General features: G+C 45.9%; 1 protein-coding gene across 1 annotated transcript; it reads left to right on the plus strand.

The window, feature by feature from the left end:
- The first annotated feature begins 16,572 nt into the window (after window positions 1-16,572).
- On the plus strand, window positions 16,573-21,774 carry LOC133905573 (stromal 70 kDa heat shock-related protein, chloroplastic-like). The gene is made up of 8 exons (XM_062347398.1): window positions 16,573-17,341; window positions 18,224-18,476; window positions 19,094-19,173; window positions 19,547-19,689; window positions 19,798-19,896; window positions 20,018-20,207; window positions 20,432-20,830; window positions 21,142-21,774. The coding sequence occupies exons 1-8, from the start codon at window positions 16,808-16,810 to the stop codon at window positions 21,556-21,558; spliced, it is 2,115 nt and encodes a 704-aa protein (XP_062203382.1). The 5' UTR covers window positions 16,573-16,807; the 3' UTR covers window positions 21,559-21,774.
- The last annotated feature ends 854 nt before the right edge of the window (window positions 21,775-22,628 follow it).

The following is a 22,628-nucleotide window of genomic DNA, read 5'->3' on the forward strand; positions in this document are numbered from 1 at the left end:
CTCAACACAAAATAGTTCTCGTATTTTGGTTTATGTGCTCATACGAAGTAAGGACAATTCGGGTGCTTGATACACCTGACCTCATACTCCGTAGGGTTAGATCGGGTACACTTGTGGTCCCTTCTTGTGATTATAGCATAGTTGCTAATAAAGTGGATAACCTCCTCCCTGTTCCGAAACTGTTGTCTGACCTGGATGTCGCTATTCTGGTATCCCCAGTTAGACAAAAGTGTTATACTCAACGATGGTACAATCTAGTAGCCCAGCACCATGAGAGTATTGGATTGTCGGCACCGGGTCATCATTGTTAGCAGCTTCTTCATCCCCGCTACCACCGGTTTCATCATCCATGCATCCTACATCTACCTCAGTAGGGTCCACTCCAGGTCCCTCTGTACCAGAACTTCCCTCCCCGACATGCCCTCCCTCCTCTTCATGCATCACATGCGGGCCTGATTCTTCCACGCTAGTCACCACTTCACTTTGCACCAATCATGATACTATGTTTATGTACACCCCTATTTCAAAGTTCTCCTCCAATACCTTGCGTGAGTACAAAGCCCATGCGTTGTTCCTTCTCAACTCGAACAACGTATGGACAATAACCGAGCTGTTTGGTACAAGCCGTGCCCACACACCCTCTAGAACAATATTATAGGACTATTGGTAGCTCAACCGTACTCTCTATGTGCTGGTAGTTCTGAATTGATATGAGCCTCCCATGCAAAACAGCGGGACATTCTCCATAATAATGGATAGTCATAGTGTATCTGCTAAACAAACGTAAATATAAAAAATAACTATTTAAATGTATGTACGATACACAACTAATTACGCCCATACATTAACCTAAGTGATTAAGCTAATTAATCAAATTAGTTCTGTTAATTTGGTCTACAGTGCCATATTTGGCACCTCATATTACTCTACTTAACCTAAGAGCATCTCCAGCAGAAAAGCTATCCAACTCACTATCCTATAGAGAGACGAGAGAAAAGCCAGCTAGCATTTGCTTCAAAACTTCATTTTTTCTCTGCTCTTTCATAAATTCAAAACGTGACTTTATAGAACTTCTAAAATCACACCAGTTTTTGTGCTCATAGATTAAACAACAGAGAACCCATTTTAACTAGTTTCAACTTAAAATCTCTTACAAATTTTAAATGAAAATTCAACAAATTTAATTGCTTTTGTGATGGGATCGTAACTCCGATTACGATGCCTATGGCGGGATCGTAACTCCGGTTATCATGCCTATGGCAGGATCGTAATTGCTTTTATGGTGGGATCGTAACTCCAATTGCGATGCCTGTGGTGGGATCTTAACTCCGGTTATCATGCCTATGGCGGGATCGTAACTGCTTTTGTGATGGGATCGTAACTCCGGTTACGATACTTGTGGCGGGATCATAACTCCGGTTATCATGCCTATGGTGGGATCATAACTGCTTTTGTGGTGGGTTCGTAACTCCGGTTACGATGCCTCTGGTGGGATCTTAACTCCGGTTATCATGCCTATGGTAGGATCGTAACTGCTTTTATGGTGGGATCGTAACTCTGGTTACGATGCATGTGGCAGGATCATAACTCCGGTAATCATGCATATGGCGGAATTGTAGCTGCTTTTGTGATGGGACCATCAATCCGATTACCATGCCTGTTGTTGGGGATGATCTCCCACCCTCCCACTTTGTAGGATAACTCGAAGTCTGCCGGAGGCTTCGCACTCTTGTCACTGTAGGTTTGTTTCAGGGAGCACAGGCAAAGATCGCGAAGTACTCTCGGTCGAAGGCTGAAGGCGTGCCCGTAGTCCCGGCTTCCCGCGTCGGCGAAGGCGGTAGCGGGCCTTCGGCCGGAAGCCGAAGGCTACACCGGCAATTTTGTTGACTGGAATGGGCGAACGTAGCAGTGTGTCTTCGACCTGGGACCGAAGGCCAACTTGTGGCGTCGAAGGGGAGAAGCCTTCGGCGGATTCCCGGGGACCAAAGACCATGACTGGATGGCAGGGCCCACTTTAACTGCCCGGGGCAAAGTTGTAATTATGTAAATATGCTTGATTGTACCATAATACCCCCGAATATTCCAAGAATGTAGCAGGTAAGGGGGTAGAAATTGTAAACCCCGCATGAGTGGTTGAGTACGGGCTATAAATAGGGTCATATTGTATCCGAGAGATCGATCGAAACAGTTTACCCCAAGCACGTGTCACCCCAAGAACCCTTCGACATTCTCCATAAGCGAAGGTCCACCTTGTCTGGGACTTCGGTTCCAACAGTTGGCGCCGACCATGGGGATACGAACAGATCGAAGCCATGCCACCCAAGAAGAAGACGAAGCCAACTAGTACATTGGAGGCATTGCTGGAACCTTCGGCTGCGGCTGAGGCTTCTGTCGAAAGATCCCCTTCAACGCTGCCAGGGTCGAGCAATGCTGCGGCTGGAGGAGCTTCGGGCAGGCGTGAACAGTGCTACGGTGTTGAAGTAGCGCCACCAGGAAGCAATGATGACAGACACGGAGAGGCTGTCCAGATAAATGCGGCACCGGTGCAGGTCACGGAAACAAGCGATCGCGCACGCTTCGAGCCTTCGGCACAAGAAGGATGGAAGGTGCGAGACGAAGAGTGGGAAGACCTGGATGACTTCGTAGAGTATGACGATGAAGACGGAACATAGGAGGAAAGGACAGCCAGAGGCCAAAGAGCTGGAAAGATAGATTGTGCAGAAGAAGCGCACGTTGGACAGCCTGGCAGCAAGCCGAAAAGCTGCAGAATATCGTAGACGGGCAGAGGAAGCTAGGAAAACATTGGAGAAAATGCAAGAGGAAATCGATATGCTGCATCGTGCGGAGGAAACGGCTCGCCAAGTGACGCCGTTCGAAGACATAGCACGACCTCCGCAGGACCTTCGGCGGTCATCCGCGGGAGACCCAGAATCGCTACTATCCATGGGTCTGCAGAACCAACCATGGCTAATAGGCTTCAAGATGCCCAGAGTAGTAATGTTCAACGGAGAGTCAGATCCAAGGGAATTCGTAATGAGTTTCGAAGCGGCGGTTGAGTCCGCCGGAGGAGATGGTGCAACACTGGCGAAGGCCTTCATGTTAGCTGTAAAAGGGATTGCAAGATCTTGGTACTCTGCGTTGCCCTCGGGGTCCATATACTCATGGGAGCAATTGCGTAATGCCCTGTACAGCAACTTTCAGGGAAATCAAGCATACAAGATCACCGCAAGTGACCTCTTCGCACTAAAGCAATAGCCAACAGAAACATTGCAGAGCTATATGCGCCACTTCATGCACATACATTGCCAAGCGAAGGGGTTGAGCGAAGACATAATCAGCGATGCGGCAATACAGGGCATTAGAGGGGGACTCTTAGCAGGAAAGCTCACAAGAAAAAGACCGGCAAGTGTACAAGAGCTGCTCAATAAGATGGAAGAATATGCGAGATCTGAGCTCGACCATCTTCAAAGGAAAAATGTAATGATAGCCTCAAAAATAGTAAAACAAATACATCAGCCAGGGAGGCAGACACTAGCCACCCTAGAGATAGATTGCGGCACGCGAGGAAAGCCGAAGCATCTAACTATACAACAAGGCAAAAAGAGGTCAATCAGATAGACTCTGACCCATTTGAAGTCGCTCAAGTGGTAGGCGAAGCTCGGAGTGGGGCTACTCAAGGAGGCCGAACTGGTAGAGGAAGGGGCCGCGAAGGCCGGGGTGGACGAGTTCCGCAGGACCTGGCCACGTTTTACTGTGAGCTACATGGCGAAGGAGCCGGCCACAGGACCAAGCAGTGCTCGCAGGTCATGGCCATGAAAGAGAGCTTAGCGAAGTAATCCTTCGATCAAGCAAGAACCATACACCACGCCGCACAATTCAGGTGAAGCGAAGCGTGAGAAAACCCCAACCCGGGCACAACGTTTGCCAACCAATGGCGACCGATGCTCGCACCACAATATGCCCCTGCAGCCTCGGCTCAGTTGGATCAAACGAGGCAACTGACCCTCCAAGGGGAGCTACCTCCGCCACCACCAAGGCCTACGATCGAAGCACCACCAGAGAGCAGTAAGTCCGTGAACACGGTAAATTGTGGATACAATGTGGTGTTGGCGATCTCAGGAGGATCTAATCAACAGACATAATCTAAGAGGCAGCGGAAATAATACGTGCGAAGGGTTAACCACGTTGGTGTGGGGCCCACATACATTCATTCAAGGTGGTCCAATTTGCCCATTACATTCTCGCAAGATGACATGAGGGTCTTAGATTATCCGCACACGGATGCCTTCGTTATCACAACAAACATTTCGGGAAGCGAAGTGCATAGAATCTTGATAGATGGAGGAAGCTCCGTGGATATCATCCTTGCGGATGCTTTCAACAAAATGGGTCTACGTCGAAGCGACCTGAATCAAGCTGGATCCCCATTGCTAGGCTTCGGCGGGAATGCAATCAATGCTCTGGGAAAGATAACAATCCTAGTATTGTTTGGCCAAGGGACAAATTTTCGGACGGAAGATATTACCTTCGATGTGGTCGACATCAACTACCCATACAATGCGATATTTGGTCGGGGAGTCTTGAACACATTTGGAGCAATACCGCACCACGCGTATTTGTGCATGAAGATGCCTAGTCCTGGAGGCGTCATAACGGTGCTTGGAGACCAGCGAGTGGCCCGAAGAATCGAAGTGGGAATCACTCCAGGACAGTGAAATGTCCACATGATGACGGAACCTTCGGCAAATCTAGAGGAGAGCGAGATCCGGCCGAAGATGAACAAAGCAGTGAAGGCTATACCGGAGGGGGAAACAAGAATAGTGCAGTTACATCAAGAAAAACCAGATAAAAAATCACCATAGGGGCGAAGACCGCAGAGGAGGACCAGCAACAACTCATAATGTTTCTTCGCAGCAATGAGTATGTCTTCGCTTGGTCTCCAAAGGACCTACAAGGAGTCAGTAGGGAAATCATTCAACACAGTTTAAATGTAGATCCTAGTGCGAAGCCAAGGAAGCAAATGCTTAGAAAAGCTTCGAGTGAAAGGGAAGAAGCAGCTAAGGCTGAGGTAAAAAAGCTGCTCGATGCCAGCGTGATACATGAAGTGTTGCACTTAGAGTGGCTAGCAAACCCAGTATTAGTCAAGAAAAGCAACGGCAAGTGGAGAATGTGCGTCGACTTCACGGACTTGAATAGGGCTTGTCCGAAGGATGATTTCCCATTACCTAGAATCGATCAGCTGGTGGATTCCGCGGCTGGTTGCGAGATGTTAAGTTTCCTAGATGCATACTCGGGGTACCACCAGGTTTGGATGGCAAAGGAAGATGAGGAGAAGACAAGTTTAAGAACCTCCTTCGGCATACACTGCTTTGTGAGGATGCCCTTCGGTCTCCGAAATGCTGGCGCAACTTTCATCAGGTTGGTGCAGACAGTGCTAAGCTCATAGATAGGGAGAAATGTCCTAGAATACGTCAATGACATAGTGGTCAAGAGTGCCAGAAGAAGCCAACATCTCGAAGACCTGCGTGAAACATTCGGAAGCTTGCGAAGGGTGGGACTAAGATTGAATCCATAAAAATGTGCCTTCGGAGTACAGTCCGAAAGGCTATTAGGATTCTTGGCGTCGAAGAGAGGCATCGAAGTGGAACCCCAAAAGATACATGCGATAATAGACATGAAACCTCCACAAAACAGAAAGCAAGCACAACGCTTAGCAGGAAGGTTGGCGGCACTAAACAGGTTCATTGCAAAATCTGCAAAACGAAGTCTACCTTTCTTCAAAACGTTGAAAAGCTCTGACCCATTCAGATGGGGCACGGAGCAACAGGAAGCCTTCGATGAATTGAAGAACTATCTAACGAAGCTTACAGGCCTTTCCAGTCCCGATCCAGGCACAGATTTGTTATTATACATAGCAGCATCCCCTTTGGCAGTGAGCGCTGTACTTGTGTAGGAAAGGCACGAAAACAACAAATTATAGAAGTTCCCAACATACTACGTGTCAGAAGCTCTCGCAGGCCCGAAGAGGCTCTACACCAAAATGGAAAAAGTAGCATATGCACTCGTCATGGCATCTCGTAAGCTTCGTCATTACTTCACAGCTCACAAGATCACAGTACCAACCTCCCTACCCCTTCGCGACATGTTTGAGAACATAAAAGCTATAGGAAGAATGGCGAAATGGGCAGCGGAAGTCGCCCCACTCATGATAGTTTTTGTGGCAAGAACAGCGATGAAATCACAAGCGTTAGCAGACTTCATAGCAGAATGGATGCCGCTAACCGAAGCCCCAGAAGAAGAACCGTCAGAACCGGTCTGGATCGCATATTGTGATGGGGCATGGGGGCTACAGGAGTAGGCGTGGTGGTGGTATTATCTTCACCTTCAGGCGTAAAGTTAAGATATGATGCCATATTAGAATTTCGGTCTACAAATAATACCGCGGAGTATGAAGTCATCCTCCTTGGACTTCGCAAGGCGAAGACTTTGGGTGCCCTAAGGGTGCTGGTTAAAACAGACTCCAAGGTAATAGCAAGCCAAATCGACAAAACGTTTCAGGCAAAAGAACCAGAGCTTGTTAAGTATAAGGCAGCAGTCCGAAGTATGAAAAAGTACTTCCTGGGGTTCACGGTCAAGAGTATATCGAGAAATGACAACTTCGAAGCAGACGAGCTAGCCAAAGCCGCCGCGCAAAATCTGCCTATGCCACCAGATGTATTCTACCAAAAGCTGACCGTGCCAGTCGTCGACGACCCTTCGCGACCGGCGCGTTCCGTTGCTATGATCGAAAGCGAAGATTGGCGCTCTCCAATAATAACTTACCTTCGTGGTTATTACAAGCACGAAGATAATGTTGAGGCGAAGCGTATGGCCCAAAGAGCTAGAAATTACAAAATTATGGGAAACAATTTGTACAAGGCTGGAGTCTGTGCACCATGGTTGCGGTGCATATCCCATGAAGAAGGGTAGAATTTGCTAAAAGAAATTCACGGTGGACTGTGTGGTTCGCATGTGGGTACACGAGCCTTAGTTGGAAAAGTATACAGACATGGCTTCTTTTGGCCGAAGGCAATCAGTGATGCAGATTACATAGTCCGAAGTTGTCAACAGTGTCAATTCTGGGTGAAGGGGTCAAGCAGGCCTTCAGCGAAAACACAACTAATCCCACTAGTTTGGCCGTTAACGCGGTGGGGAATTGGCATTGTCGGCCCAGCTGCCAGCCGCTCCAGGAAATTTGTGGTATGCCGTTGTTGCAGTCGAGTACTTCTCCAAATGGGTGGAGGCAATGCCGCTCGCAAACATAACATCGAGAAATATCCAAAAATTCCTGTGGCAGAACATCATATGTCGTTTCAGAGTCCCGCGCGAAGTGACAGTAGACAACGGCACCCAATTTGACAATGCAGGATCCAGACACTTTTGCGAAGGTTTGGAGATCAAACTCCTTTTTGCATCTGTATACCACCCACAATCTAATGGAGCAATCGAAAGAGCAAACGGCATCGTCTTCGCTGGTGTCGCGAAGCGACTGTAGGGTCTGGCAAAAGGGAAATGGGTCAAAGAGCTGCCCAAAGTCTTATGGTCTATAAGAACAATGGTAGAGAGACCAACCAGTTTCACACCGTTTCGCCTCCTCTTCGGAGAGGAGGCAATGACTCCAGAAGAATGCAAGAACAAATCATTTAGGGTCATAAACGAACCAGAGCAAGGTGAAAGAGTTAACATCAAAGTATGCCCTCGAGGAAGTGAGATTGCAGGCCGCCGAAAATCTGAGCAGGTATCAAGAGGAGACAAGAAAGTGGAGAGACAAGAAAATATCCTTAAAGAACTTCATCTCTGGAGATTTGGCGCTGCGAAGGCTCAGCAATGCCTCACCAGTGGGGAAACTACATAGCAAATGGGACGGTCCTTTCTTAGTCAAAAGGTCGTTAAGACCCGGCTCGTATCACTTGGCTAATATGGAGGGCGAGAAGATCCCTCATACTTGGAATGCTGATAACCTTCGCAAATTCTACGAGTAACAACGGTGAAGGCCTTCGCGCCTCTAGGCGATGAATCCGTGCCAAAGCGAATTTTGTGTAATTTTCTTTTCTTTTCATGTAATCAAAATGTACGGGAACTGCACTCTTTTCCTCACAGGGGGACCCCTTTGTTAGGGCGTGAGGTTTTTAATGAGGCAGGAACCCTTGTAAACATCGATATAATAGAAATATCCCCAGAAAAGAACACTTGCTTTGAGTATTAATAACTCGTCATCGAAGTGTGCCAGCCTTTCAGAACAAGGTGGCACACCAATTGACGAGTGAAGTGCCGGAAATAGACGGCACAACTCGAGGTGCGAAGTGTCAACAAAAAACGACGTACACTTTGGACCTTAAAAAAAAAGCCGAAGTGTCGCTAGACCTAAAAGAAGGCGGTGCACTTCACGCCAAAAAGTCGGGGGCTAAGAGTGCTTGCCCCCGCACCGAAGGAAAAACAAACCTTCGGATGAAAAGTCAAAGTGCTAGACCTAAAAGAAGGTGGTGCACTTTGCGCTAAAAAGTTAGGGGCTAAGAGTGCCTGCCCCCGCACTGAAGGAAAAACAAACCTTTGGATGAAAAGCCGAAGTGTCGCTAGACCTAAGAGAAGGTGGCACACTTCTCGCTAAAAAGTCAGGGGCTAAGAGTGCCTGCTCCCGCACCAAAGGAAAAACAAACCTTCGAATGAAAATCCGAAGTGTCGCTAGACCTAAGAGTAGGCGGTGCACTTCACGCTAAAAAGTCAGGGGCTAAGAGTGCCTACCCAACAAACCTTCGGATGAAAAGCCGAAGTGTCCCTAGACCTAAAACAAGGTGGCACACTTCACGCTAAAAAGTCGGGGGCTAAGAGTGCCTACCCCCGAACCGAAGGAAAAACAAACCTTCAGATGAAAAGCCGAAGTGTCGCTAGATCTAAAAGAAGGCGGTGCACTTCGCGCTAAAAAGTCAGGGGCTAAGAGTGCCTGCCCCCGTACCGAAGGAAAAACAAACCTTCGGATGAAAAACCGAAGTGTCGCTCGACCTAAAACAAGGCGGTGCACTTCTAAAAAGTCGGAGCCTAAGAGTGCCAGCCCTCGAACAAAAATAATAAAGTTCTATCAGCCGAAGGTACCTACGACACAAAATCAGGGGGGACGGCGTTCTCGGAACAGCACTTCTTTCGTAGTCGCAGGTACCTACGGCAAAAAATCGGGGGGGGGGGGGGAGGGGGGGCGGAACGGTGCTCTCCAATCCTAAAAATTCATCACAGCCGAAGCATCGCCACAAATAAATTATCGGGAATGCCGTTCATCGAAGACGACTCGCTCAAGTAAGTGCGAAAGTGTTCCTAACCTCCGAAAACATTGCAAAACATGTCAAGGTCACTTCAAGTGCGGTGCCACCGAAGTATCAATTTTAACGCCCAAAAACGAAGTAACAATAATTGTAAAAGCACCTTTTATTCCGCAAAACGATCAATTTCAGGATCAATAAAATTCTTATACCACCGACTAAAACCAAATTGAAAGGCTATGCCTTGACTAGCATGAAAATGCATGGTTAGGTCTAGCGGGGACCCAACATAAGTCGAAGTCGAGGGAGATGCATGAAGGGCACCCTCGCCTTCGGTGTGTTCAACCAATTGCGAAGAGGGCCCACAACGGTAGCAAAGCTGCGGCTGGCGAGGTGGGAGCCCGTCGTCGTCTTCAGGCTCGATCTTCGGTTCAACGAGCATAGGTGAAGGCTCGACATCTCCGCGCGTAATTTGGCGCAAGTTGCGCTCAGCTCTGCGGTTAACTAAAGCCGAAGGGCTAAAAGATTTCCAAAATGCTTTGGTCCTATTATTCATTGCATCGTATGCCTTACACTTCGCCTCCCAATACTGCTCGAATTCAATATCTGGATGACGGCGGTGAAAGGATTCCTAGCAAGATGAAGACACAAAAAAATTGTCCCTCATCATAGTAACGGGAACAGCCTCTTCGGCTACCTGAGCAGTGTCCGAAGGGAGGACCTGCACAGGGAGCGCAAAAAGTCAAGAACATTTCGCAACAAATAAAATAGTATATATTACATCGTTAATAGATGCTACATTGCCCCAGGGTATAACAAAATCTCAATAAGCAAAATGACGCTTCACGCTAAGTTGTCACACCTTCCTGGTCTTTTCGACCGCCGCGGTTGTAGCTTTAAATGAAGGATCGTCCCTCGCCTTCGCCTATAAAAGAAATATTTCTTCAAAGCGCACACGACCAGAAAGATTAAACAAAACTGTTAGTATGAAGAAACGTACTCGCTGGCGGTTAATCTCCGCCTCCCGGAGGGCGAGCTCGCGACTGTTTCTGCACCAATAATTGGTAGTAAACGATCGGACAGTGGCCTTCGACGCCCTCGTTACGGCCGAAGTAGACATATTCGTGGGGTACCGGAAGGTGGACTTTTGGAGCGCAGTATGATGGTCGCAGCCCGTCATTTCGATCGACTGGACAAGGCTTCGAGCGGCGACCATCGTGCAGAAGTCACCATATAACTGAGCGGCTGGGAGAAGGCTCCCGCTGGTTTCATTAATCCAACTTAGAAGACCGCTCAGTCCGACAATATTGAGTGTTGGGGGCGTGAACAAAGCACCAATCCCTTCGAAGGTGCTGCTGATGGCTCCGCATGCAACGACAGCCTTCGGCTCTAGCTCCCCAAGCGCGTTTTAAGGCATCTTCGGATAGAGTCTTCACCTCGCTCAGCTCTTCTTGCAACCGCTGTGCTTTAGCGGTCTTTGTGGTGCAAAGCACCTGCAGGTCAGACACTTGCACTTCGGATGATTGCAAGTTTTGGCGCAAGCACTTGACCTCCTCTTCGGCACCCTATTTCTCCGAGCGTAGGGCACCGATTTCCTTCTTGAGTTGCTCGAAGCGTGACTCGACTTCTCTTGCTCGGCGCGCCAAAAGCATTTGTGGCCTTCGGTTCTTTCAGCCCGCTTTTGTAGCATATCTATCTGCGCCTCCGTATTCTGGGCGCAGGCTTCGTAATTCTCCACCTGTTTGCGTTGAGCCTGCGAAATAAGCACAGCCTGGGATGTCGCGCAGATATGAGAGATTAGTAAAAGGACAAGGAAAAACATAATGAAATATACTAGTTTACCTTCGCATTCGCTATGTCAGAGGCGTCGATAAGTTCGGCGACAGGCTTCCGGGCGAGCGAAATCTCAAGCTCGGGAAGGACGAAGGTACTAAAAATCTTCTTTGCGTCACTAACCTCCCCAGAGCTTAGTTCAAAGGAGGAAACCTTGAACGCCCCAGGCTTGATGGCCTTCGCGTCAAGTAGCCCGCCATGGCCCATCAACCCTTTCCCACCACAGTGGGGCGCACTAGGAGTTGATTCCTCAGTCCCGGAGGATGAGCTTGAAGGCGAAGAGGGCAAAGAGTAGGCTACCGCTTCAATATTTTAGGCCCCCTAGACCTTGGTTTCCCTAGCAGTAGCCTCAAGGATAGTTCCCGTCTCTACCAGGTCCTCCTCGTCATTGCTTAAAATTAGCGTGGGAAGGTCCACGCGAGAGCAGAACCCGATTTTGGAGAAGGACGGGGATCTTGGGTGCCCTCCAGAATCTCTTGCCTTAGAGGCACGTTGCACGGTGCAACTGAACACTTCGAAGACGCCTCTTCGCGAACATCCTCGGTGGCAACCTCGCGTGGCCTTTTCCGAAGGGCCAATGCCTTCTTTTTTCGGCCTCATCGCGGCGAGCGCTCGGGTTGCTTTCATTTTTTCGAGGCACCCGTGGGAACCTCTTCATTGACGTCTTCTGCCGGGGAGCCCTCTCCAAGACCCTGCAGCAGCGCACTAGCCTTCGGCCTTTCTTGGTATGAAAGGCCCCTGTATTCCAAGACTCGATTGAGCCTTCAGCCAAGACCTTGTTCGGCGCACAACTGGGCTTAACCCGGCGTAAACTTCCCAACAAGCATTGTAGCTCTTGCTTCGACTTCAGACACCGATGAATCTGGAGAAGGTCAGGAAGCGTAAGCAAATGGCAGCGAAGTTAAAATCCAGAAAAATTAATAGCAGTAAATGAATGTGTACCTGTGAAGCCGTGCACGGAAGGATGAGGACGGCAGAGCCCCTCAGGCCCTTTCTCCCCAAACTCCGGGATACTCCAGTCCCGGCTAAGGGGCCACACTCCGGCAGCTACAAACTCCTCTACGAGGTCCCGAGTGGATAAATACTTCACACACCTGGTGAAGGCCTCGAGAGTTGTCCGCTGGGACGCTTTCAATCGCACATCCGGAGCGCGGTTTCCCTTCACTTCCTCGCATTTTGAAACAAGAAATTCCTGTGTATCTACTTTGTGGTAGAACCACCACTGTGTCCAGTGGTTCAGCCATTTGTTTTTGTACACGACGACATGCATGGATAACCTAGCGCGATAAGCGAAGTTCAGGCACCCATAATGCGCCTCGCTCTGGACGCCCCAGGCGAACATTGGCTTCGGCTGGTGATGGAGCCGATGAGCAGGAGCGAAGGCCCTGGCCGACGCCTTCGCTCCCTCAGACTGAGCGGCCCAAGCAAATAGCCCCATCCTTACAATGGCATTGGGCGTGACCTGGTGCAGGTAAACTTCGAATAATTTCAGCACCTTAACAACCATGTCATCGCATGGCAAGCAAAGGCCTACTCAGAAATAATGAACGAATAGAACCGCGTCGTCGTCAGAAGGCTTCGGTGCCTCTTGATTCCCAGGGAGCCTGACTTTTGATACGTCGCTGATCAATCCCTCTTTCACGAGACCGACCAACACTTCATCGTCCACCTTCGACTGCCCAATCCAGTATGTCTTTGGGCGAGTAGACCTAGCCTTCGGCGCCATTGGGATGAACAGAGAAGCCTTGGACGGGGAAAGACTCGGAGGAGAGTGAGGGGCTTCGTACGAGAGCGACAGCTTCAGTAGTGGCGCACGGTAAAAAAAAACAACCGTGGGCCGGTATTTATAGCAAAGAGGGCAGCGGCTAAAATGAGGCGTGTCGGAATCCAAATCGACGTGGGAAATGATGTCCCAGTATACATCGAAGGCATTAAATGCATGTCAACGAAACAGTTACTCAGGGGCTGCATGGTCATACTGTAAAAAAAAATCTGGCAATTTCCTGAAGTGCATTTGCCCCCGCAAGCCTTCGATGGGCCAAAGGGGATGGCGTTGAGACGCATCTTGAAGACTACAGGTTTGGCCCATCGAAGATGAACCTTACCCATGGGAGGCTACTGTTGGGGATGATCTTCCACCCTCCCCCTTCGTAGGATAACTTGAAGTCTCCTGGAGGCTTCACACTCTTATCACTGCAGGTTTGTTTCAGGGAGCGCAGGCGAAGATCGCGAAGTACTCTTGGTCGAAGGTTAAAGGCGTGCCCGCAGTCCCGGCTTCCTGCATCGGCGAAGGCGGTAGCGGGCCTTCAGCCGGAAGTCGAAGGCTACACCGGCAATTTTGTTGACTGGAATGGGTGAAGGTAGCAGTGTGTCTTCGACCTGGGACTGAAGACCAGCTCGTGGTGCCGAAGGGGAGAAGCCTTCGGCGGATTCCCAGGGACCGAAGACCATGACTGGATGGCAGGACCCGTTTTAATTGTCCGGGGCAGTTGTAATTATGTAAATATGCTTGATTGTACCATAATGCCCTCGAATATTCCAAGAATGTAGCAGGTAAGGGGGTAGAACTGTAAACCCCGCGTGAAGTGGTTGAGTATGGGCTATAAATAGAGTCATACTGTATCCGAGATCAATCGAAACAGTTTACCCTAAGCACGTGTCACCCCAAGAACCCTTCGATATTCTCCATAAGCGAAGGTTCACCTTGTCTCGGACTTTGGTTCCAACACTTGTGGAGGGATCATAACTCAGGTTATCATGCCTATAGCGGGATCATAATTGCGATTACACTATGATAGATTCTGTTACGAGATCATAATTACGATTACCACACAAGCACACACATTGTAAATTCCTCTACCATCTGTCCACATGCATATGTGGAGTGGGATTTAGCTAGTCTGTTGGAGTGCTATAAGTGAGTAGCTAATTAATCATATTAATTCAATTAAACTAATTAATCCAATTAATCATACAACTATAATAACTCTGATTACATTTTGTAAATACTCTAATTATGTGCTCTAATTTATCAAATTCATTACACCGACTAATCAAATTCATTAATAAAATTATGCAAATACTTGATGTACTTTAATTTATCAACTTAATACCATTTAACCAATGTATTTGAACGGAATAAACAATCTACTTACTCTAATTACATTTACTAATCTAAATATTAATTACATATATAATTTAAGTACTTACTATTAAGGAAGGCAGTCCTCTCCTCGCGCTGCTGCTCCTCCTCGCTGCTCCGCTGCTGCTAATCGCCGAACGCTGCTACTCGTCCTCTCCTCGCACTACTACTCCTCGCTGCGCTACTGCTGCAGTTGCGCTGCTGCTCCGCTGCCATTGAGCCCCTTTTATAGCCTGCATGCAAGTTAGCTGCGGCTGCTGGCCAAAAGGAAAAGCGAGTGCCCGCAACAAAAGCAAGACATACCGAAAGAAAAAAAAGCAAAAGCCGGCCGAAAGAAAAAAAGCAAAAGTCGGCCAAAGCAAAAGTAGAAATCGACCACGACGTGATGGCACAGGAAAAGCATTTTCGGCACACCGTATACTGAATACGGCACTGTAGCCTGTATTCGGCACATCGTGTGCTGAATACGGTCCATATTCAACATACGGTGTGTCGAATATGGGCTACAGTGTCATATTCGGCACACTGCCGAATATGACTTTTTTGTATACGGTGTACCGAAAATTCATTTTCGATACACGGTATGACGAATGCGGATACTAAATTAGTAAATACGACTATATATTGTCTATATCGATAAATACGCTCATATATGTTGTCTAATTTTGAATTTTTGCCTTTGATTGAAGGGAGCATTCAGCAGGGTCACTGGTTGTGCCTGGGCACACCAAAAATGATATTTAAACCAAGTTTTTTTTTTATGTAGTTTGTTTTTTTTAAAAAAATCTTGGCATGTGCAGCTTTTAAAGTGGCGGATCCAGAATTAAATTATAGGTATGGTGAGGTCATGAGCTTAACGTTGTGCGGGATAGACCGTTAGTGAAATGCATGAAATAAAACATACGTTAGCATTATGAGCTTATTTTGTTCTTTTATGCACAATAATTTATTTTGTATTGAGAAGAAGCACAATTCAGTAGATAGGCAAGATCTATTGATACGGTGACCTCTTTGGCAGTATGTTCAATTTGGGATTGAACGGTAGCCGTGTGCCAACATGGCAACGTTAAGGTGTTTATAAACTTGCATATTGTGAGTTATAATCAGTAAGCTGAAATATGTATAATTCAGACCCAGCGTTAAGGTGTTTCATATTTTGTGCCAACATATATAATCTAGGCCCAATGAGCCATATTAGGCTTTATTTGTTTCGACTTGCAAATCGTATAAGTTGAAATAAACAGATAGATTATGCAATTTCAGCCTATACAATTCATAATTTACAAGTTACTTTTTATAATCTTTAACTGAAATAAATATATTCTTAACTAAGTGACCCTGTAAATAGTGAAAAAAAAGCCCATAGCTCACAGCCATATCCTTGTGACAACCACGTATACCTTAGCTTCTTGCCTTTTTCATTGACGTGCAACGCACACCGCATAAGGGCGAACATGATCGGACTAGTCGACCTCTGCTGAGGAGGAGGAGGAGCGTCATTTAAGTTGCTGCAACTTGTCAATGGTTACAATTCAATTGTGACACTTACACAATTAAACGAGCTAGAACTTCATTTTGATTTTAGGATTTGACCTTTGGATTTGGAGATCTGCTAAAAAAAATCTTGCCAAAGCAAAAGCAATAATCGAGTTATTAAGATTTTCTTATAGTCTAATTTAAAAAGTAGATATAAGTTTCCGATCAAAGGGAGGAATTCTAATATAGATACAATATAGTGTTAGGTCTATTGCAAAAGAAGGAAGTTAGATTGAATCTAGGTACATCATTTTTCATGGAGGACTCATGCCATGTTTTCATTTTGATACGTCAATTGAAGCAATATTTGATCTGTAACTTTTCGACGGTAACTAATGTATGCTTTGATGATACATTCAACATAAAAGGTTAATGAACTCTCTTTTGAAAGATATGCTGCAAAATAAGTTTATTTTAGAAAAAAAGTTAACTTGATTGTTGGCATAGAGGCCTGTTTGAGACCAGCTCTTATAATAGAATTAGTGGTAGCTCTGTTAAATAATAGTTTACAGTTTTTAACTTGAAGAGTGATTTTATAGAAATGATTTTCTAAAATAAACTAGATGCTGGGAGTTGAAAAACTAATTTTCCTTAATTTATTTATCTCCGTAAAATTACTTTCTTAATAAAGTTTCTTAAAAAGATCATTTCCTAGAAAATTTAAATTAAATGGAGCTCTACCAATATGCTTGGCCCGTCCAAAAACGGCTTTCTCACCTCACTCCGGTGCAAACAAAACCCCAGCCAGCTCCACGGCACCACTCCCGCAGCCCTTCCGTGCACGGCCGCCGCCGCAGCCCGCAGGCCAACAACCTCGCCACCCCCTCGAATCGAACAACCAGCTGGTCCCCACCCGTCAGCCACCCAAACCCGCCTCACCGATATAAAAATCCCCCTCTCGTCCTTCCCCTCTTATCCCCTTGCCTCCTCCCGCAGTCCCTCCCCCGTCCTCGCCTCTCCGCCCGAATCCTCCTCTCGCTAAGGCTAGGGTTTCCGCGCGCGCGCCATGGCCTCCTTCACCTCCTCCCAGGTCGGCGCGATGGCTGCGGGCGGGGCCTCGCCCTTCCTCGCCCGGCGGAGGGGACCCGCGCCGCCGAGCTCGCCCTTTGCGGGGAGGCGGCTGCCGGCGGCGGTGCGGATGCGCGCGCCCTCTCGCGGGGCCCGCGGGGCGGCGCTGCGGGTGACCTGCGAGAAGGTGGTGGGGATCGACCTGGGCACCACCAACTCCGCCGTGGCGGCCATGGAGGGCGGCAAGCCCACGGTGGTTACAAACGCCGAGGGCCAGCGGACCACGCCCTCCGTCGTCGCCTACACCAAGTCCGGGGACCGGCTCGTGGGGCAGATCGCCAAGCGACAGGCCGTGGTCAACCCGGAGAACACCTTCTTCTCCGTCAAGCGCTTCATCGGCCGCAAGATGGCCGAGGTCGACGAGGAGGCCAAGCAGGTCTCGTACAACGTCGTGCGGGATGAGAACGGGAACGTCAAGCTCGACTGCCCCGCCATCGGGAAGCAGTTCGCCGCAGAGGAGATATCCGCGCAGGTTACCGACCCCCCACTTTCCCCTATCTTCACTTGGTACTGGTCGAAATGTTTAAGATTGCTGATATGTACCGTGCTGAAAGTTTGTTCTTGATGCAATTGGGTGCCTTTGGGATGACTCGCATAAAGAATTCGAGTTTGGATGTATGGATAGATGTTATGTTTTGTCAATTGAGTACATGGAACAACTTATCAATTTTGCTAGCGGGTAAAAATTGTAACATTTTTTTAATGTGACCTGCGAATTTTTTGTTGAGATACATCGTATTGAATGTTGTTCATGATGCAACTGGAATACTACATGGACCGGCTATCAAGCGTTTGAGGTACAAGGTGTGTTTAGTCACATCCACACAATTGGATTTAAAGGCAGGTGTTTCCATGTTTAAAAAGGCAAGGGAGAGTCCATGTTAGAATCTTTAATATGCTATGGAGTTCTGATCTGTTGGAGAGTTAGGACCCGTTTTGAATGCGGTGGTTTTTTTTTCCAGAATGTTGCGGAAAATGAACTGTTTCTATGAAATCCCTGCAAAATTCCCGTGGCCCAAACTGGGACTTAGTATTTCAATTTCAGTCGAAAAACAAGAGGCATTATGGTATTGATTTCTACAGTATTGAGGTTTTATCTTCTCCAGTAACTCTTTAGTGTGAAAAGTCATTGCTTCAGTTAAGCAATTGATTTATTTGTATTCTGTATTCCTCTTCTGGAAGAGTCAATTTTGTAATGTATATAAAGAGATGATATCTCATCATCTGTTTAATTACTTTGAGTAGTTACCAGGCCATACATTGGAAATCATTAGACATGGGAGATGGGATACTTATCATTTTACATTTAAAGTAAGTTGTACGTTTAACTTAACTTGATTTATTACCGCAACAGGTTTTGAGGAAGTTGGTGGATGATGCGTCTAAGTTTCTTAATGAGAAAATTACAAAAGCAGTGGTTACAGTCCCAGCTTACTTCAACGATTCACAAAGGACAGCAACAAAAGATGCTGGCCGTATTGCGGGACTGGAAGTTCTTCGTATTATAAACGAACCAACTGCTGCATCACTAGCCTATGGTTTTGAGAAGAAAAATAACGAAACAATTCTAGTGTTTGACTTGGGAGGCGGTACCTTTGATGTCTCTGGTATGCAAGAGTTTGATTTCTCTTCTGTTATTGCTTTAAATCTGAATCACATGGATCTTGATCTTATCACATCATTGCGATAAATCTTGCAGTTTTTGTTGAATCAGAACTACAATTACTTTTACTCTGGCTTTGCCCAGTTCGAGTTGTAAGGTTTCAAATGGTTTGTCCAGGAGCTTAAGTGCTACTTTATGTTGCTCAACCATAGTATAAAGTATGGTTATGAATCTTTGGGCTGGTTGTTTCCATTTTCCTTTCATGAACATGTAGATGAGAGCTATTTTAAAGAGAAACATTTAGTTAAAAGGCATAACTTGCAAGAGTGCAATGATTAGAAAATAATTATACAGTGGGTCTCACAGAATTTGGAGTGTCCTCTTGGATCGGTTTATTTGGCTATTTAAATCACATTGGAAAATTTTGAACTGTGAAGTCAATGGTGTTTCTGTGATCTAAATAACAACTTAGTTTTCACCAGAAATGATGTAATCAAATAATGTTGAATTCTTTGCTTTGCTTTTAAATTTCTTTCTTTATGAAAATAGTGGTGTACTGTGCCGGTGTCTTACACTATTGCTTTACATACTTATCACCACTAATGCAACATCATCCTGTAGTATTGGAGGTTGGAGATGGTGTATTTGAGGTGCTTTCCACATCTGGGGACACACACCTTGGTGGTGATGACTTCGATAAGGTTTGTGATTTTTCTTCCTTCAGCAAATACGTAGCATGAGAAATTCGAACTGTCTCAACTGGTGCCATTTTGTTGCCTTAGATGTTGTTTAGTGTTACTTTGAGATTACTGTTTATTTCTACACACGGATCCTTACCTTTTGGTTATAAATATCTGGTTAGGATGAGCTTCTGTATACTCTATGTTAGATTATTTCTATCTTAGTATTCATAGACTTGCAGTTTGAACTTCTGAAAGAACAATGTGCAAGGTCAAATGGCAATCTAGTGTAGTACCATTCATATGGAATATAGAAGTCAGTCCAACCAATTTTAGACATTATGAGTATAATTGCTGTCCAGTAACTTAATTATGATGTCCTCAACTTGTGCAGAGAATTGTAGATTGGCTTGCTAGCAACTTTAAGAATGATGAAGGCATTGATCTTCTGAAGGATAAACAAGCCCTTCAGCGGCTTACTGAGGCAGCAGAGAAAGCTAAGATGGAACTGTCAACGCTGACACAAACAAACATTGGGTAGGCTTCTTTTTAGTTGTATTTGCAAATATGCTTAAACTTCAATAGTTTTCTTTTGCTCAAATTTATATATATAATCTGAAATTGTTGAATGCCTTAAAAACACAGCTTGCCATTCATTACCGCTACTGCTGATGGGCCTAAGCACATTGAAGCAATCCTCTCTAGAGCCAAATTTGAGGAACTGTGTTCAGACCTTATTGACAGGTAATTATGGACATTCTGTCAGTAATATAAGTTCACTACTTTTAAAATCATTTCTGTACAGTGGTTCTGTGTATGGTCATTTTATTCAAAGGCTTCACTGACATTCTCCCCATGGTGATAGGCTTAAAACTCCTGTTAATAATGCCTTGAGAGATGCCAAGTTGTCTGTCGGTGATCTAGATGAAGTGATTCTTGTGGGTGGATCCACCCGAATCCCTGCAGTGCAAGAACTTGTGAGGAAGCTTACTGACAAGGATCCCAATGTTACAGTCAACCCTGATGAGGTTGTTTCTCTTGGGGCAGCTGTGCAGGTGATTTTCTTCATCTTCAAATGTGATTTAGCATTGCACAGCATAATCCTTGCACGGATAGTCCTTAGTTCATGTTTCTTCCTACATGATTATGTGCTAATCTATTTAGCTTCATTTATAAAGAGCTGCATAATGCATGTCAATTACAATTTAAAACTGTACTTTGTCTTGTTCAATATTTGGAACGCCTCATTTAATATATTCTGCTTCCATTGTAACACCAGGGTGGGGTTTTGGCGGGAGACGTGAAAGACGTCGTTCTTCTAGATGTTACTCCATTATCTCTTGGTTTGGAGACGTTGGGTGGAGTGATGACAAAGATTATCCTCAGGAACACAACATTGCCCACCTCAAAATCTGAGGTATTCTCAACGGCTGCGGATGGACAGACAAGTGTTGAGATTAATGTTCTCCAGGGAGAAAGAGAGTTTGTCAGGGATAACAAGTCTATTGGAAGTTTCCGGTTGGATGGGATCCCTCCTGCACCACGTGGCGTCCCACAAATTGAAGTGAAGTTTGACATTGATGCCAATGGCATTCTCTCTGTTGCTGCTATTGACAAGGGCACTGGAAAGAAACAGGATATCACCATCACTGGTGCTAGTACACTACCAAAGGATGAGGTATGTTATGTTGCCAGTGCTTAGGCATACTTAGTGTCTCATAATTGCACCAAACTTTGGTTGTTTTTGTGGTCAGGAGAAAGTTTGCTAGGTTTTTCTTATCGTAATGATGTAATGTGCTAGTTTTCTTGTTGTTACGTAATGGTTTTTAGTTGTGGTGTAGGTCTTGATGCTAGTTCCTTTATGGTATGAGTGTTAAACTATTATTTGAGGCCATTGTATCATTGCGTAGTGTAAAGTATTTTACTGTCCGCATGGTGCAAATCCTATGTTGGTTCATGACAATGCCTCCTTAAACTCCCTCGTTGCAGGTTGAGAGAATGGTAGAAGAAGCTGACAAGTTTGCCAAGGAGGATAAAGAGAAAAGAGATGCCATTGACACCAAAAACCAGGCGGACTCTGTGGTCTACCAGACTGAGAAGCAACTGAAGGAGCTTGGCGACAAAGTCCCTGCTCCTGTGAAAGAGAAGGTGGATGCAAAGCTCCAGGAACTTAAAGACGCCATTTCTGGTGGATCAACACAGAGCATGAAGGATGCTATCGCTGCTTTGAACCAGGAGGTAATGCAGATCGGGCAGGCGATGTACAACCAGCCTGGTGCCGGTGCTGCTGGGCCTACTCCTGGCGCTGATGCCGGGGCTTCGCCTAGTGCTGGACTGGCGAGCTCCAGTGAGAAGGGACCCAATGATGGAGATGTCATTGATGCGGACTTCACAGATAGCAATTGAGGAGGGTTGATGATGGATGGCCATGTGTTGAACAAGGGTGGTATTAGGGAGTGAACAAATAGTTCCTTTTTTGTGTTTTGGAAATGTTACTGTAGGCTATCTTGTATGGAACTAATAGAGATAGTGTTTTGCAAACATTGCTCGCAATTTTGAATCAAGGATCAGCAACAATGTGCCCTATAAAGATGAAAGAAGGGCAAAAGGTTTTGATTGAAATTCTAGCTAATTGGGACGACGTTGTTTCTTGCAATAGAAGTCATGATCAGGTAAGTTGCCTACCTGCTGTGCCGTAGACAAATGATTGCCAATGCTTTCCTGTATCATATTTGGTCGATGTTAAATAAATAGTTAATTAAGACCATAGCATGGCTGCTGATGTTTCCTACCATACATCATTGGAAGGAGATTTGTTAACATGTGGCCAATTCATCTTGTTTAATCTGATAATGAATGTTTCCGGTCCAGCGCTAAACAGTTTCAATCTCGATGAGACCAATGTTGAATTTATCATGTTTGTTTTCTTCACTAAGATTGATCGGAACTATAAACATACGAATTTAAAGACATGAACCCGGAAACGTTGGTTGAATGATTTTGTCGAGTCAACATTTTTTTTTTTTGTTGAGTAGCGCATAATATACTTGGACAAAGCGACAATCCTTTTTCCATCGTCTTCCCTGTCTCTCCTAGAGCCTCTTGGCAATTCTCCAAAATTCTCTCTTTCCATAGCTGCATCCATTTGATTAAAAGTTATTCAAATCTAGAATTTGTTTTGTTAAATCGTTCAAAAACATGAACTTCGATGAAGTATAGTGATGATATGTATACAAAATGAACACATGAACTCCCTAATAGCTTAAACCATTGCTCGTACTTGAGCAATAACTAAGCAAATAAATGAGTGCTTCTTGTTTATGCATCTGCGGATACCTTCTTGAGCAATAAACTAAGCACCGCTGGAGTATGAAGAAACATGGATGAGTCTCATCCGCAGATACTTTAGGATCAAGTTGTATCTAATGATGATGATTCTGAATAAACAAGAATTGCTTGAAAGATTAATATATATA

This window comes from Phragmites australis, chromosome 22, assembly GCF_958298935.1.
Source record: "Phragmites australis chromosome 22, lpPhrAust1.1, whole genome shotgun sequence".
Classification (NCBI taxonomy): Eukaryota; Viridiplantae; Streptophyta; class Magnoliopsida; order Poales; family Poaceae; genus Phragmites; species Phragmites australis.

Excerpts from the sequence above, each read along its gene's own strand:
- LOC133905573 (XM_062347398.1), top strand. The coding sequence starts at position 16,808 with ATGGCCTCCTTCACCTCCTCCCAGGTCGGCGCGATGGCTGCGGGCGGG. Across the intron at positions 19,174-19,546 it reads GTGGTGATGACTTCGATAAG|AGAATTGTAGATTGGCTTGC; the intron begins GTTTGTGATTTT and ends CAACTTGTGCAG. Across the intron at positions 19,690-19,797 it reads CTGACACAAACAAACATTGG|CTTGCCATTCATTACCGCTA; the intron begins GTAGGCTTCTTT and ends TTAAAAACACAG.